The 18,091-nt window shown below is 44.0% G+C and overlaps 2 protein-coding genes across 2 annotated transcripts in view; one reads left to right on the top strand and one right to left on the bottom strand.

The window, feature by feature from the left end:
• Positions 1-18,091, bottom strand: part of LOC119174258 (sulfotransferase 1C2-like) — a 265,196-nt gene that overhangs the window by 122,476 nt on the left and 124,629 nt on the right. Inside the window, exon 2 of the mRNA XM_075895912.1 lies at positions 3,309-3,417. Within this exon, the coding sequence (XP_075752027.1) occupies positions 3,309-3,417 (109 nt within the window). The remainder of the gene's footprint in view (positions 1-3,308; positions 3,418-18,091) is intronic.
• Positions 11,107-18,091, top strand: part of LOC119174259 (thromboxane-A synthase) — a 54,176-nt gene continuing 47,191 nt past the window's right edge. The window contains exon 1 of the mRNA XM_075895911.1: positions 11,107-11,321. The gene's annotated coding sequence lies outside the window, so the exon portion shown is untranslated. The remainder of the gene's footprint in view (positions 11,322-18,091) is intronic.

The following is an 18,091-nucleotide window of genomic DNA, read 5'->3' as shown; positions in this document are numbered from 1 at the left end:
ACAAACATGTTCGATCAAGATCATCCGGTTACGACCTACGTCCCAACCGACGTGCTGAGAGCACATATTCGGCACGTTTTCCTGATGGTATCGAGCCATTTGGCATTTCTGCCAGAACAATGGCCGCAGGCGTCGTTCTCTAAGGTCCTCAGCTCCCACTGCGCTTTGCTACCATCCGGTTTTATACCCTTGGCACGTTCACCGTCCGCCTTGTGGAGCCTACGACACCCCGACGTGCGCCTTTACGTCCCAGAAATAAGAAATAAAAAAGGAATTTCTACCTTGGCCTTGAAGCAAGCAGCTCTGGACTGTTCACACACCTTCTACGTTGACAGAATCCATGTATACCCTGATGGATCTACCACCCAGACTAGATCTACCGGCGCCACCGTCATCCGATCGTGACACATCAACATCACGTACAAACTTTGTGATGTGAGCCCACCGACTGGTTCGGAAACTGTTGTCCTGCGAGGTGCCATCGATTATATCAAGAAACAACCGGCTAATCGTTGGGCAGTATTCTTTGACTCCAAGGCGGCTCTACAATGTCTTTCATTGGCACTTCGTCGCGGGTCCTACGAACCACTGGTGTGGGAGATCAGAAAAATGATGCATTAGGCGACCGAACAAGGACACGACATTGTGTTCCAGTGGGTACCAAGTCATTGTGGTATCTCCAGAAACGACCTCGCAGTTGAAGCGGCGAGAAATGCACATGTACCAACAAAACCTGTTTCCATATCTTTATCTAGGAATGACTCGGCTAGATACCCAATTAAGCTGGCGCAGAACATGACACTCCAGAAGTGGCAGTCATCACAGTTTACACATCATCGACTATATTCTCTCGATCCATCTCTACGACTCCGGCTACTCTCTGGTGTTTCTAGGAAGAAAGGTACAGTGTTGTGCCGTCTGCGTTTGGGTGTAACCTTCACCAATGCCTACTCATTTAAGATTGGGATGGCCGACAGCGGAGAGTGCAACGACTGCGCCGTCGATGAGACTATTGAACACCTCTTATGTTACTGTCCGGCATACACAACCGAAAGGCTTCACCTACGCAGTGTCTTAAATCAACTGGACAGAAGTGATTTCACTGTGGAGAAAGTATTGGGACCATGGCACTGCCCATTACGATTCCGAAAGGCAACGAAAGCGCTGTTGCATTTTCTCAAAGACACCGGCCTGTTTCATCGTTTCAGATGTGAAACTGTTACGCGTCAGCCCAGTGAGTGACATTTTTTCTTCTCCTCTATAACTTTCCTTCCCCCTCTTCCCTTCCCCAGTGCAGGGTAGCCTACCGGGGCTCAACCCTGGTTAACCTCCCTGCCTTTCTCTTTATGCTCTCTCTCTCTCTCTCTAACCAAACCTCTTTAGATTCCTTATTTAACATTTTAAACACGGCCGACGTGACTACGTCCGGGCTCGGAGCTACTGGTAGAATGCTATCTGCTACCTAAGTTAATTCCGGCCTGGAAAAAAAGCGCTGCTCTAACCCCCTACCAATAATATCTAACAAACCTTTTGTTTCCCCCTGAGACAATATAATAGACTCTGTGCTCATAGCTCGCAGTACCATTCTATTTTTACGAAGAAATCTGTAGAGCATGCGTTTATTGTTTTATTTAGATAGATACTCCAACGTTCGAATGTCGTGATTTTCTTTTGCTTGCGAAACTGCTTTTTTTCAAAATTCCAGCTAAAAATTGTAGACCTTCCAGTTTGGAGGGCACTGGTTGTACAACATCTTTTTGAAGGCCGCCTTTCAGCGCCTGCAGTCCCTGGAACATTCATCATTCCACCACGGTGAATTAAGGTTTTGCTTCACGGATGAGATTATAAATTCAGATTTTTCGTGGGAATTTTCCGGAACTGAACAGATCTCATCACTTTATCTTCGTGCTTGTATCTGATAGGGAAGTTAGTGACGAAAGCAAACACTCATTAAATATAGTATAATTTATAAACGTACGTGCACCAGAAGCAACTGAGACTACCGGACTTCGTATTTTATAAGTGATCGGCATGTGATCGCCGTTTGTAGCCCAGTTAACTATGGACCAACCAGAAATGTTAAGGCTGGAGCGCGCAAATGTCAGATCCAATGAAGAACAGGTTTGACCTCTCAAGTACGTTGGACAACTTGAATTTAAACATGTAAGATTGTCATCTTGGGACCAGCCCCGCGAACGGTTACCGCACGCGTAAGTTTTTACACCCCATGTGACGTATTGCCCATTGAAATCTCCTGATAATAAAACATTTTAAATGCGAAGCATTTCTTAGAGAGCTTCGGCAACTTTGAGAGTATCTATCTATCTATCTATCTATCTATCTATCTATCTATCTATCTATCTATCTATCTATCTATCTATCTATCTATCTATCTATCTATCTATCTATCTATCTATCTATCTATCTATCTATCTATCTATCTATCTATCTATCTATCTATCTATCTATCTATCTATCTATCTATCTATCTATCTATCTATCTAGCCACTTACGTTTGGGTGCTCTCGTGGCCACATACTTAACTTGGCGTGAACCAAAATTAGCATGAGAGGGTAAGATGGTTTGACGAGTATGACGCACTGGTCAAGGCATGAATAATGTCACAATCCCGTCGCGTACGTCATCAAACACTTCCCACCAAACAGTGGCACATAGCCACGGGCGGGTATGTGCCGCTGGTATGCGGGTATGTGCCATAGGTGATTGACACTTAGTATGCACTCAGTATTGACGAGAACACACATAGGCAATTTTAACACGTGAGCATTCAAGAAATACCCATCGTAAGCGTCGACCCGACGAATGCAAAGAATAATTGTGAGGGTCCCAGCTGGAATCGAACCCAAGCATTCTGCGTGGCAGTGAAGCTTTTTACCCAAGAGCTATGCCAGGTCTCGGAACTATATACTTTGCAAATAGACGCTAATCTTCGTAAAACATCAATATTGGTTGCAACGATGCCTACCCAATTTTATGAATATTACATTTGTACTCTTTTGCTACAGCTGTCACGTCGGGTTAACGTCAATTGTGGTTAGTTGTCATGCGCGGAAGTTGATTTATGTAGCAGTGTCCAGAGCCAGCATCCTCGCGAGCATCAGCACCTCGTATCAGCTTCTGGTGTTGCTAATACACATGTTCCAGTTGGCATCGTTGCACAAGTGCAAACTACTGGTTATATAAACATCTGCAACTCTTCAACATATGTCTGTATTTGCAACATTTTTACATGTATTTAGCGTAATTCCATGACGTGTTCTCAATAAAAAAAAATGCAGCACGCTCACCTTTCTTCCGCAAGCTTCGCGTAACGTCGATTCCCAGGTACGTGGGATCTGCCAAATTTTTTTCTACACGTGCCAAGTAGGGTGTCGAATGGCCGGCTATCATGTAGGCCTGAAAGAAAGTAAACGTTACCTATTGGAAATGTATGTCGGGAAGGCATAGCTATCATTAAAACTAAAATTTCACATTCCGGGGACAGCAGTTTTAACGCCATCTTTGCTTTAAGCAAAAGATGTTTGATAAGAATTACTCCACCACCTCTGGAATGATGGTATAACCTAAACGAAAATAATTCTTGACATAAACATTCTTATATGCATTAAGGAATCTTGCAACAAAATTATATCTGGATTTAGCAGAGAACTGAGACAGTGCAAATCAGTATTTGCAGCTAATATATACAACCATTCCACTGTAAAACTCTCAAAGATGCTATTTTGATGAAGTAATCGTTGCGGGGACAACTTTCCCCAAAATACTCTCCTTAAAAAATTTACTAGTCGGACGCTTTGTTTATTTAGCCAGTGAGGACGCAGGTTTACCACGGTTCACCGGGTATCGGCTACGTTTCTGAGCACGGGCATCAATTTCCGCATCAGTATATACGTTCAAGTCGAGCACGCGTTCCTGACCATTAGCCGATGAGCAATCGGAGAAGCGTTGCCAGTTATCAAAGGCATGTACCTGGTACTTATCGCATTCACTTCATCAGCCATTGGCAGCTTATGGCACTCGAGAGGACTGGTTGGTTTCGTGGTTATAAGCTTAGCGATTTGATTACTTACATCTTGAGCAATACACTCGCAAACGTTGTCAACTAGTTGATCCATCACACTAGTCAGCACCTCATTTGCACTGCCGAAGCGACAGATTTTCCTACAGCTACCTCGACTGTTTCTGCATGAGTCATCGCCGTGAACGTTTCACGAGCTCCAACGCCAGCATAACCACACGCTCTTCCCTTAACAATCGCCATCGCGGGCTTGCTCGCTGGATTTTGTGCCGACCGGTTGTGCCCCCGCGATCTCCGATGACAGCGCAGCTCTGGCCGACTAGGCTCCCCCTATGCCATCCCCTGACGCCGACAAGAGCTCTCGCCGAGTGGTACCCCGTCCTCAGACTCCTACGACCATGTCCATCTTTCCTATCTTCTCTTTACTTCCGTCGTTCGGTTTCCCTGCGCCTTGCTCTTTCTATATATACCTTTTAATGCTATCCTTTTAATCCCTCCTTGTCCACATCGCTTGTGATCTACTGTTGAGGTGTCGCACTCTGATTCAAACAGTTACGGGGCTCACTTTTCTCTTCTTTTCCCTTCAAGAAACACATAACAATTGTCATCGCCTCCCTCCTAGAGCATGTTCTTTTATCAATGACTTCAAGAACTTGAATTTCTTGTCAGATAGGACAACCTGAGTAGTCGGTGGCATATTGCCCACCACACTAACAACGCATGTCGTCCTGTGCCGTATGTTCTCGATTTGCATGATCTTATTCCATACACCTGCTACATCACCCGTCTGACTTGCAGCCACCCGCACTATATGACCAAGTCTCCAGCAGTTCCGGCATTGTGATGAACGAGATGCAATTTGATCTACTCTAAAAAACTAGAGGCCGCTCTTTAATCCCAAAAGGACATGAAGTGCCAGCAAAAGTCGCAATCGCAGACTCTCTAGGGACGCGCTTGTTGACCGCAACTCTATTTCCTAAATAAACCACCTCCACGCCTGCCTTAGAAAGCTTCTCAAGAGTTTCAGCGGGGCTCAGTGGCGTGTGTACACCTCGTACGATACCTTTAGTGCAAGCCAGATGAGGTGGAAGAAACGCTCTCAGCGGAATCGATGCAGAGGACGAAAAATTTAGAACGCCTCTTGCGCAGTACTTGTCTGGTGATCTGGATACTATCCCACCTCGACCAAACAGCCGCACGTCCATAATTCTGTGATAGTTTGGAGACACTGCATGCAGATGTTCTTGAATCGCCAGCGAGTCATTCAAATAAATGGAGAGACCACCGAAGAAACAAATGCCACGGGAATGCTGCTCTCACCACTGTGGAGAAATAGGTTAAGGGTAAGGTCATCATGCTGCAGAGAGGTCGTCCACGGGGAATGGTTTTGACCGGAGAATTGCTGGACATCAGTGCGCCTTCAAATGAAGCCAAACTAGAAAAAGAACCTGGTCCAGCTATAAATAAAAAAGATGCGCTACAGATCCTCGAGAACAAAAGACTACCCGGTACTTGGTCAACCAAACCAGCAACGTCCTGCTCCAAAGCTTCAAGCTCCACTTTGAACTTCAATATTTGAACGCCGAGGCAGCGGTTGCAGCCACCTTATACAACCGAGCCGGGTGGAATCGCTTTCTCCTTCCTGTTACTTCGCTTCATCCTTCTTCACCAAGGTACGCCTCGCGTCATCCTCAGCAATCGTGGTCATCGCCGACGCTTTCGAAGAATACCTGCGCACTTTGACGCTTTTGTGGCAGTATCAAGCAGCTTTCACATCATAACGTGAAAAAAAAAAAAACTAAGGCTCACTCATATCCAAAGCGGGTGCACAAATCGTACATGTCTATGTGGCCTCGCATGACCACTGGGAGCCGTGATGGAGCTAAAGAAGAATGTGTCTTTATAGTGATTATACAAAAAAGCTCCCCTTTGGAGCTCTGTCGATGCTCTGGTGATGATAAGATATAAGCATAACTTATTAAGTTACACATGTAACTATGCCTGCAAAATAAGAATTATGATATAAGAGAAGAACGAATACTGATAAAAGATGAAATTGTCACCTACAGGCATATTGATTCACCACTAGTTTCCCATCAATAAAGTTGTTCCGTATGCAATAAACAGAAGCTGAGCGCTTATCTCTCGCAAGGCTTCTCCGAATTATCACACATTTTGGGCTTTAACTTTCCGAAATCACAGTTTGATTATGATTGACTCCGTAGTAGAGGGCTCCAGAAATTCGGACCATCTGTTGTTCTTTAACATGGGCGAAAAACTAAGCCAACTGGCTTCTAGCATTTCGCCCTTATCGTAATGCGGCCGTCGCGCCGGGATTTGATCCCGTGACCTTAGCGTTAGCAGTTGAGCACTAAAGTCAGTAGACCACCATGGTATAGCGGTTGTCTGACATGGAAACGTTTTTTTTTTCTCTTTCGAGATAAAGTAGGTCCAAGACCGGTCCGACCCAAGCTAGCTCCTTCGCACAACTTCAGACACAAGCACAGCCTGGGCCCACCCTGCGAAAAAGTTTGCCCTGCTTGGCTCTCATGCTTTGGTTTTCAGGTATGCCCGAGCCCGTGCAAGTATCTAACGCTAGCTTAACCGGATGGCTACGACAGAAAATGTCGTAGGCGGAATTTTTACTCTAGCACTGAATAAAAATAGTCATTCACATAGATTTAGAGACACAGGAGAGGCGCTGTCGAAGAATGTAAATGTCTGTTTTTTTCACTTTAGTGTCCCGAGAAGTTATGAACCACCTTTTTGAATATTATGTTTTGTTAAACTATAGCTAGATACCCTGAATATGGACGATGTTCGCTGAGAAACGGTTCACATTAAATTAACGCTGCGCCACGCTTCGCCGCGCACGCATATTTCTAGCTCCAGACTGAAGGACCCTAACAACGAGTCACAGGAAACGCTCATCGCGATGAAACGACGCTGTACCCCCAGATGCTTCTAAAGGGAGCACTAAAGGTCGAGGGCAGTCAAAACTACAGACGAAAAGCCACCGACGATTAGGATGCCGCCTGATGGGAATTCTGATCGCAGCTGTATATAGATGTTTTGATTTCAAGGCGAAAGCACTAAAAGCTCTTTTCGCATGAATTCGACGTCGGTACCGCTGTCGGTGTCGTAAGTTGTGAGCGAGAATCGATGTAGTTCATGACTGAAAAAATGAAAGAAGGTGCAAATGAAGTACCAAAATATCCCGGGTTATGCGTGAATATCGACGCCGTTTGCGTGGCAAGCAGGTGTTCTACCACACAGCAACGCGTCTGCTTGAAAACACTGTGGAAATAACTTTGGCTTGAAACTGCACTGGACATGACACTCATGCTTTGCAAACACACGCGTCCTGTATACAAGCTTCGCAATATATTATACAGTATTGCAGGAATAGTGTGTGGTGCAAGTATACATTGCGATCGGGCGTCACAACATCTGATTATCATAACGACTTCGAGGTTTTAAGTCGGCCACCCATAACAAAAGGCAGACGTATTAATGTGCGTGCGCGTATTTTCCTAATACCCAGAAGTGAGGGCATAGAAAAGTTCTCGAGAAAATTCACGCCCTATAATTGCTCGTGGTTTAAAACATGCTACCCATTACACAAAATGCAGTCACATGCAAGATCTACTTTAACAGAAACCCCTTATAACTTTATCAATTACGTTGTAGTAATTCACAATTCAAACATATCGAGTACCATCATACAAAATAAATTATGTGATAAGTGGTTGAAGTACGCACTACATGATATCGCTATCGCGTTCAACTCTTAAAGGCGGCGCTTGAGACTTCCCCACTTTTCTTTTGCGGTACCTTAAAGAAAACAACTGGAAATAGATATGTATATACAATTGCCTACCACGCCACGAATAATGTGACTGGTGCGGAAAATTTCATGCAGCCCATTTCGGCACAACCACCGTAGACGAGGCCTAGTGTAACTGCCTTGCTAACCGGGAGAATGCGAAAGGTAGCATGGTGCTCGACAGCCGCCGTGGGCAGGCGTCCGTGCAGCGGTTTATTTCCTTGTATGGTATCGGTGAAAGCCTTTGCGGCATATTTTATCGATGACGTCATCGGTGACCGCACAGCTGTGCGCACTACTGTGGCGCCACGGGTGGTCATTGTGGTACATATCGTCTCACCGCTGTCGTTCCCTTCTCTTCGTACTCTCATCGCTATCATCGTCTTTTATCCTCCACTACACTCCACGTTCGCCCTCTTTCATCTTCATTCTGTCAGCTGGTTACGGCGACGCTGATATCGCTAAACGCAGGAGAAAAGTTGGCGTATCAAAATATTAGTGCCTCTAGAAGAAAGAAGTTTGCTTTGGTAGGTTTGCCCCACCGTGGTGGTCTGTAGTGGCTAAGGTACTCGGCTTTTGACCCGCAGGTGGCGGGATTGAATCCCCGTTGCAGCAGCTGCATTTTCAATGCAAGCCAAATTGCTGTAAGCCCGTGTGCTCAGACTTGGTCCACGTTATATACTTAAAGAACCCCGGCTGGTTGAAATTTTCGGAGCCCTCCACTACGGCGTCTCTCATAATCATATGGTGTTTTTTTTTTTGGGCGTCAAACTCCACATATCGATGAATGCTTTAGTAAGCTTTATCATAGTACAGTACTGCCATATGGTGAAGTCTATTAACAGGCGAAGTAGCGGAACGTTTTGCAGTGGAGCATCGAAGCACATCACACCAGGTGAAACGCTTCAACCACCCCTGCAACGAACTTAGGAAACTTTTTGTCTTACGGCTACAAAAGCAAGGTCATGTGCATTATTTTCAACTAGGTCAATAAGCGATTACTCATATTACTAAATGTGAAGGATACGTTTCAGCGTACAAGTACTTCGAAGGTTGTTCGTTCGGATCCCATCAACGAAAAGGGTGTTTTTTTCGTAAACTTGTCATTTATGCCAATACGTCGTGATGATTATTACACTGCAGTTAAAAATCACAATAAATAGGGATCCCTGTGTCTTTATTGGCCTAATTGATCTGTGTTGATTTGTTAGGGTTAATTTAATTCCAACTGAAGAAGAAACGAGCCCCTCGAAATGAAACATCTTTTTCATTCAACCATACGTACTGATTGCATTCAAGCATATCACTCACTATGGTGCATAGGTCAACGTGTCCAAATTCGTCTCAAGTGATTTGCACTAGCACGCCCACTAGCGTTGCGGCCTTTCTTTCAAAGCACGAACATAAGGAAATAACTAACGATCAGAACACCCACAAAATATTTCTCCGCAGTAAACTTTCACAACGTGGCTGGAAAGATGCATTGACTAATTAACGCGCCTCTTTTTTACACCATGCAAGAGCAAAATATATAAGAAAAAAAGGAAGAACAAGAACGAACTGAAAAAATCAGGAGGCCTAAACCAACTGATGCCAGCCCGGACGGTGATACACAAGAGAGTGGAGCGAATAACATGGAGGGAAAAGACAAACAAGATGGAGGGTTTGACGGGGAAGATGAAAAATTGAAGCCAAGAGTAAAAACAAAACGAGTGAAAAAATAGTACTTGTAGGTCAAGAATTTGTAAGTCAAGACTTGATCCGAATATCTGTGTATTAGTTGGTTTTGTACAGTATATTGCTGAGTCGTCACTCGTTCCCATTGAGGTGGTTAGCACTTGTGATCGCACTCCCTAATTTTTAACTCGATAGTGTTAGAGAGCTCGTGTCCCAGGAATTCTGCCATCGGCGTAGGCCCCTTGGTTGTGAGCGAAAAATCGTCCATCAGCGAAAAAGCTCGTTACAGAGATCGCTGCGGGATGCCGCTACTTGTCCACGCGTGCACGCACGATCACACTGAGAAAGCCACGCATTCGAAGAAAAAAAAAAGATAAAGGAGTGCTCAAGGTCATGAGGTGCGGGTGAAGTGGTTTTTTTGCCCTTCCGACCCCTCCCTCCTTATCTTCCAGTGCTTTCGTCGGGACGAGAGTAGAAAGAATGCCATCGCAGCATGCGACAAATCTTTGTAACTTTACTCGCACTGGACAGGTTCATAAAAATTTTGCGGCGTTGAATTTTTGGGGCAATAAGCTCTTCCAGCGAATTCAATTCATGGTTACTTGAAAATGTGTTTCAGGACCCCTTTAACACAGTTTGATCGACAGGTGTCACGATGAAAACGATCCCATTCGTCGATTTGTAGGCGCATTTGGGAGGATTCAAACCACGTTGAAGAAGGCCGTGATAGTCCAGCCATCGTAGCTAAAAATGCACAGGAACTTTCAAACAGCTCTAAAAATAGACAACTATGTCCATCTAGTAGAAAACGTATCATGCCTTTCCAGAAGCGTTGATCAAGCAAACAGCAAACGCTAGATAATGTGCTGCCATCTGTGAGGCACTGTGAGACTCTTTATGGCCTCCGAGATGGCAGGCGTGCGGTGTATCTCTTGGAGGTCATGCGATTTTTGCTTTAGATCAAAAACCTGTATGTACCGATTCCGCGCGCGCGCAGGTACAATCTACTCTGTGCGCGCGCGTGTGTGCGTGCGTGTGTGTGTGTATGTAACAAAACATAATAATAATTATGCACTTGGCTGTTGAAGGGCGCACTAAAAGCCGGATTTCACTATCGCGTTCAACTGTTAAAGCAGAAGCTTAAGGCTTTCCCAATTTCTTTTCTCTCTTTCTTCTCTTCTTCGAAATTAACATTTGACATTTCTCCTATTCATTTTTTAATACGGTAGCCTGAAATAAATCCGAGCAGCAGACAGGGGCCTCAGGGCACTGTTGTTTTGTTTTCATTACTTTAAGATAAAACTTTGCCCACAAAAACCTGTCAATCGGTCTGCCATTGCGATAACCTACAGTTTCAGCATCGCTTTTCGAAGTCTTCGCATCCGGCAGTCAGTTTTACCGAGCTTTGTCAGGATGATATTTTCTACGGAGCTGTTATGACTTCCGGAGAGGTGATCAATATCGTTGATCGCATTTCCGACAGCGAGACACGTAGCTTATCCGGCGGTCTTGCAAACACGTGCAAATAATGACATATCGTACGAGCGTCGGCGTTCCCTTTTACCGCTGACGCGGCCATACCGGTCACGTCGGTGCCTGTGAAAGAGTCTCATCCACCTGTATCAGTGAAAAGATGCACCCGCAGCACTTCGCTCACGCGTCTTAGGTAAAATAGGCGCATTCGCCATAACGGCCGAGTGGTCATCCACAAGTGGGCCGTGAACCGTCTCGGGCAAGACCAGTTATTGCTCCGTTTCATCGAAGAGACACTTGACGAAGGTACGTGCTCCTATAATGTGAGCGATTCTGCGTTTATGTTTGCGCACCACAGATCCTTCGTTGCAGGGGCATCGCGAATCGTCGGCGGGGTAAAGGGGTGAGGACTCCTCTGCGTTATGGCTACGAGAGCAAATCTAAGCTTGACTATAATCAGCATATGCATGACAGGACGAACAGCACAGAAAAAAAAAAATGTGCGCATCTTACACTACTGGTACAAGAATGGATTAAGCAGCGGAGCTACTGTTCAACCTTCCTAAGCTTTGATAGTAATGCCAAGCTTTTGATAGAGATGCTTAGTTTTCGCTAGTAGTATTATCCTGACTAGACTTGGCTATTCTCGGGTTTCAGTTTGTTCGCCACACTACACACATGTGTCCCGTAATTCTGATGTGCGCATGTCACATGACTAGCTTTTACGTGGCTTAGCGGCAAGGTGTCACGTGACCACGTGATAGTTACGTGATGTAGGGTGATTTTAGACGCGCCTATACTTCTGAGCAATGTTAAGTATTTTATTTACGTGAGTAGTTGTTGCGTGATGTTACGTGAATTTTAGTCAGCTTACTATAGTAGTTACATTACAGGGAGTATTGTTCGCGTTACTTTAGTCCCTTAACTTGTTGATAAGTGATATAGCGTGATTTTAATATACACGTTCATCATAGTTATTGCATTCCACGCCGGAAGTATTGGCGCGCGTGTTGCGGGAGTGAAGAAGACAAATAAGAGCACAAAGCGAGCGCGGACGAGTTCGGGATGATGATAATTGGTGTTCTCACTACCCGGAGCAACAAAAACCTTGATGGACTCCTCTCTCAAAAAACAATGAATGATGTATGCGCTATGAGAACCCATTGCCTAAGCCCTACAGTCACAATAAACTTATTTGAACACGACAATGCACCGAGATGATAGCGCATCTGTACTGTCCCTGTCGTTTGTGGTACGTTTATATAATGGAGTTGCGAGTCATTTCAAGACAAAAACTCAGGCAAAGATGGAGGCTTGAACTGGAGAGAAATCTTTGAAAAGGCGCTCTCGCTGAAGCCAAAGTTGTGAGAAGACATGTTTTTATAAGCGCAGGAACTGCCTACTTTGGCAGAGTTTCTATGCTACCCCTTGCCCAACGCCTCCTTACCTCGACGGTTCACGAGAAAAGAAAAGAAAAGAAAAGAAAAAGCCGCGAGCAATCGTTGAACACCTTCTATATTGTGACCACTCGCACAATTGTACACGTGGTTCATCTCGACTCTTTTTATTAAGGTAGTGGTTCTAATCCGACCGTAAGCACTCCGCCTTTTACGCATTGTTTGCGGATGCACTGGGCTCGCTGTGCTTCACAAAGAAAACTGAATCGGGCAACTTCAGAAAGCTTCTCATCCTCTCTTTTCAATGACATCTGATTTTAATGCCTGGTCGGAAGCGTTACTTGTAGCAATGAAAATAGTGTGAGCAACAAAAGCATTTTTGATGTACAGGCCTCCGTTGTACTGCGAGTACGGGAAAACTATTCAACGTAATAAAGCGGAATTTACTGTACCTTTAGACGAAGTGCAATTCAAGGTTTTTATAACGGGATATTGAGCATAAACTTATTAGAAATTCATTTACGTTTCAATGAAAATGGGCAAAATAATGAAGGTTTATGTAAAAATATCTTTTATTCTTTACATAGCGGAGCCATAATATTTAGTGCCTATGTAGACTACATTAGATTTATTTTCCATGCGAAGTCGCTTAGTGCTCTGACAAACACTTGATGAATTATTATTGTGTCGATGGGGCAGTTTATGGCTGTACATGGTCACGTCGCCTAACACATCTCGCAAGACAGTGGCACATACCCATGGGCGCTTATATGCCGCTGGTATGCGAGTATATGCCACGGGTGATTGACACTTAGTATCTACCTATAGGAACGACGAGAACACACATGGGTAATTTTAACGTGCGAACGTTAAAAAATACCCGACATCGGTAGCGCCAACACTACGAATGCAAACATTAAATGTCAGGGTGCCAGCTGGAATCAAACCCAAGCATTCTGCATCAAAAAGAAGCATTTTACCACAGAGCTACGCCAGGTCTCAGAACTACTTTTCAAATAGACGCTAATCTTCGTGAAACATCAAAACGTCAATAGTTCTTGCAGTGCTGCCTACCCAATTCTGAATGCGAAGCATTTCTAGCGAACTTAGGCGTCTTATAGAGCGTGTTTATCTATCTATCTATCTATCTATCTATCTATCTATCTATCTATCTATCTATCTATCTATCTATCTATCTATCTATCTATCTATCTATCTATCTATCTATCTATCTATCTATCTATCTATCTATCTATCTATCTATCTATCTATCTATCCATCTATCTATCCATCTATCTATCCATCTATCTATCCATCTATTTATCCATCTATCTATCCATCTATCTATCTATCTATCTATCTATCTATCTATCTATCTATCTATCTATCTATCTATCTATCTATCTATCTATCTATCTATCTATCTATCTATCTATCTATCTATCTATCTATCTATCTATCTGTCTGTCTGTCTGTCTGTCTGTATATCTATCTATCTATCTATCTATCTATCTATCTATCTATCTATCTATCTATCTATCTATCTATCTATCTATCTATCTATCTATCTATCTATCTATCTATCTATCTATCCGCCTACGACACTTAGCTCTCCTGGCCGTTTCGATAATGATATCAATACCAAACTTGGTATGACATAACACGACTGAATGAAGAACATATTTGACTATTCACAACATGAAAATCATGACATGTATGTCATGAATGTCATGATTTACATTTCATGGTTCTACAGCTCTTGAGGTGGTTTCGTTCACATGGCGTGTTGCAAAACTGGTATGGTATGGCATGATTGCACGGCGAACACAAGTGACAGACCCTAGCTTGAATATCATGACATGTGTGTCGTGTAACAACATGACTACATGCCAAGCTCATGATGCGCTCGCGGCTGTTTCGCTGGCGTCACATATACCAAATTTGGTATTACACTACGTGAATGATGACGAAGGTATGTGACAGGTTCAAACATGATAATCATGAGATGTGTGCCATGTAACAACATGACTACATGCCACGCTCATGATGCGCTGGTGGCCGTTTCGCTAGCTTCACATGTACCAATATTGCGTGACGTGAACGGATGTCATAGCTAAACGACACATCCAAACATGATAATCAGGGCATGCGTGTCATGTAGCAACATGATTACATGCCACACTGACGATGCGCTCGTGGCCGTTTTGCTAGGTTCACATATGCTAAGTTTGGTATTACGTGACGCCAATGGATGACGAAGGTATGTGACTGGTGCAAACATGATAATCATAAGATGCGTGTTATGTGAGAACATGGCTACATGCCACAGCCAAGGCGTCAATACATTTCGACGTGACGCGCAGCGCTGACGCTCGGCCAGCGAGTTTTCACGTGGCAACCTTTCTTGGTAAGATAGAGCTCAAAGTGCGTCCTTCTGTTACAAGGTTCCTTTAGTAAGTATCAAATAAAGGCAAATTTTATCGGAGAATAAGACACCGACACTCGTCTATGTAAGTCATTTCATAAGAAAGAACTATCTTTTTATTTATAATTAACCTGCGTGAGTTTTATCCTTAATTCAAAAGGATGCGCGCGTGTCGCTCCTCTATAGTCCGGCCGTGAAGGCGGCTACTTACTACTACTACTACGACGACGACTACTACTACTACATACATCGTGGACGCACGACCAACGGCTTAGGGAGCTTCGCTCATAAAATATTCCCCATCTCCGCTGAAGGGAACCATGTATAGATGCGAAGCAGCGGTCGCTAACACTTACTCTGGTGGCGCTAGCGCTCATCGCGGCGTTGCCCAGGAAAAAAACCTGGGGAGGCCTGAAGCACGCAGTGATGGGTTGCTGTTTCTCACTGGAACATGCCAACCAGTGCTAATGTGCAATAAAAAACAGAAGACTCTGTGCGCAGATACTCGCAGTCCGTTTTTAGTTAACGCGCACGGTGCAATTTATTTCTTCCTGTTCAACGACGCACAGGAGAAATCTCCCACCTGTAGTACCTTGGATGTCAAAATCCAGTGCCTATATACACGGCAGTGGTTGTTGAGTATGTTTATTCACTCTGCTGGAAAGCTGTTAGCTCAGCCTCCAGCTGTAGGCGCTACACTTGAGCGATTTCCTCTGGCTGCGCACGGGACGGCTTTATGCTCTCCCGTAGTAGAGTATACCTAGTGCTCAAAATTGTTAACCCCTTTTTCTGAATATATACAGCCTTTGGACAAACCAATGCGAGGCGGTCGCTGCAAATCGCCGCCAGCGTGCTTTGTGGCCGATACTGGGGAGAATGAGACGAGAGATCCTCGCATTCCTCTCAGAGGAGATTTTCTTTTTCGGGGAGCACGAGTTTCTGCGGCATTGGTCATGCCCTTTCGTCAGCGTTGAACACGAAAGGGTACAACTCATTTTTCGACCAACGTGGTGCTAAGCAGTGTCCATTGAGTCCTTATACAAGATTTCATTTGTTACAAATCGTGTTTCATTGCATTCGTTGTATAATTATACCATTCATTGTATCAAGACACCGCATTGAGTTCTTGTGTACATGTATGCCAAAATTGTTATGTATATTAGAGCAATGATGTCTTCCCTGCAATGTAGTGATGGTGGTCGTGATACATAGATGTGCCGAAGTGTAGGTGCCCCATAACTGAAATGTTATGAAGCCTTTGTGTTCTTTACATACTGTAAATACTTTTTTTCTAAAGAGAAATGAAATTAAATGGTTTAGGTTACAGGCAAACGTTAATGATATTGCCTAATTTGCTGTTGATAGAGAGAGTGTCACATCGTTAGTGAGAATAGTTAAAAGGTTTAGCGATACACGCGGCAGTTTGATGAATAGGGATAAAAGCGTGTGTTTGTGGCACGGCAGTTGGGAGCTTACGCCTGCTGCTTTTGGAAATATTTATTGGCTCACGACACATAGGTGTTATCTCGGGTTGCCACTGGACAGATATAAAGACAGCCAATCACTTTGATTTGACAGAGGAACTTCTGGTCACAGCTGAGACATGGGTGGGCGGGAATCATCAATTTTCTCTCGGTCTGCCATATGTATAGTGTTTTTTTTAGCTGCTACAATGATGTTTCTCTTCAATTTTCGGGGACGGCTTTAAGCTCTCCGATAGTAGAGCGCACGGGACGGCTATATGCTCTCACATAGCAGAGTACCTAGTACTCTAAATCGTTACCCACTTCTTCTAAACACAATCACTTAGTTATAGAGTGCGGCAACTAGCTGCAAAGGCACATGAATAACTCAGTTGCGTTCATTGCGCACGTGATACTGCTTATAGCTGGAGGCCTCGGCCTCGGAGAGATAACCGACAGATGGAAGACACGCATGCTGCGCATCTACTCTCAGTCTGCCGCTTTACCGAGACATTAAAACTGAAATCGCACAGCAGCAGCACATTTCATCATAATCTGCCTTCCTCACCGAGCAACTGTTCGGGCTCGAACTCCGCGTTGGTGGCGCACCAAGTTATTCTTGCTATGATAAGCAACGACACGTTTGCGCCGGTCATAGAGCTCGGCAGCTGGCTGCAAAGGCACATGTATAACCCGTTTGTGTTCATTGCGCAGGTGAGAAAACGCTTTCAGTATCGCATGCATTCGAGCCTTGTTTATCGCATGCAGCAACAAGCCTTATTTAGTTGTGCTGCCGTGTCCTGCGCTGGTGTGAAATTCTCTTTCATAATGTGCGTCTCGCCAAATTATTGCTATCAGCCAGCCATGTAGAATCCAAGCCAGGTTCTGATGTACCAGAAATTTCACAGTAATTAGAACAAATTCCGATGGACTTAAAGGAAACAAAGGAACAACGACTAAGCGTGATAGACAACGAATTAGAACAACTTACAACCATAGATATAATTTCATCTAGCACGGAAATGATCACTAATACAGAAAATCATTTCAACACTAGAACTAAGAGAATGATCTTGAAAACTGCTCCAGAAGATCTAGTTTATTAGTGTATGATATACTAGGACAAACCTAACAAAGCGAAGATGCGTTAGAAGTGACAGCAAATGAAAAGGTTTTCGAAAACACCCTCAAAACTGATACTGTGTGTATCGAACGTATGCGTAGACTAGGTACGCCAGAAACTTCTGAAACTAGAGCAGTCATTTTTAAAGTTCTTGGTTTTCGCGACAAAACAATAATTCTGAAAAATTCTTCCAAGTTGAAGGAATCGGAATTCTCAATTTCCGAAGACTTCACCACGCGTACTTGATCTGCGAAGAAGATTGTCGAGTTTTGCCAAATCAAAGAAAAAGATTGAGTGACGAACTGAGTGTAATTTCTGATAGACTACAAATATGATCGAAATATGTTCCAGTAGGCCGAGGAGAACAATACTGTTGTTTTCTTGAAATCTGACTCTCCCATTACTTATACAAAAACACACAGCGAAGCGCTCGAAACCTTCACACCCACCGAAATTCATGTACGACATATCCTTTTTGAACATGAATACCCGTACTATATTGAAGAAAAAAAAAGCAGATTCCGTTGAAGCCTTGCTTCTCACGTTCAAACCAGATTTCATTACACTAACGAAAACCTGGCTAACAGGTGGTATTAAAGATGAAGAGAAAACCCCGCCCAACTACGCTATCATCAAGAAAAACCACCCGACACGAGGCGGAGGTGTCG

The sequence above is a fragment of the Rhipicephalus microplus genome, chromosome 5, assembly GCF_043290135.1.
Source record: "Rhipicephalus microplus isolate Deutch F79 chromosome 5, USDA_Rmic, whole genome shotgun sequence".
In the NCBI taxonomy this organism is placed as follows: domain Eukaryota; kingdom Metazoa; phylum Arthropoda; class Arachnida; order Ixodida; family Ixodidae; genus Rhipicephalus; species Rhipicephalus microplus.
The sequence above is the reverse complement of the archived record's forward strand: the minus strand, read 5'-3'. Positions and strand labels throughout refer to the sequence as shown.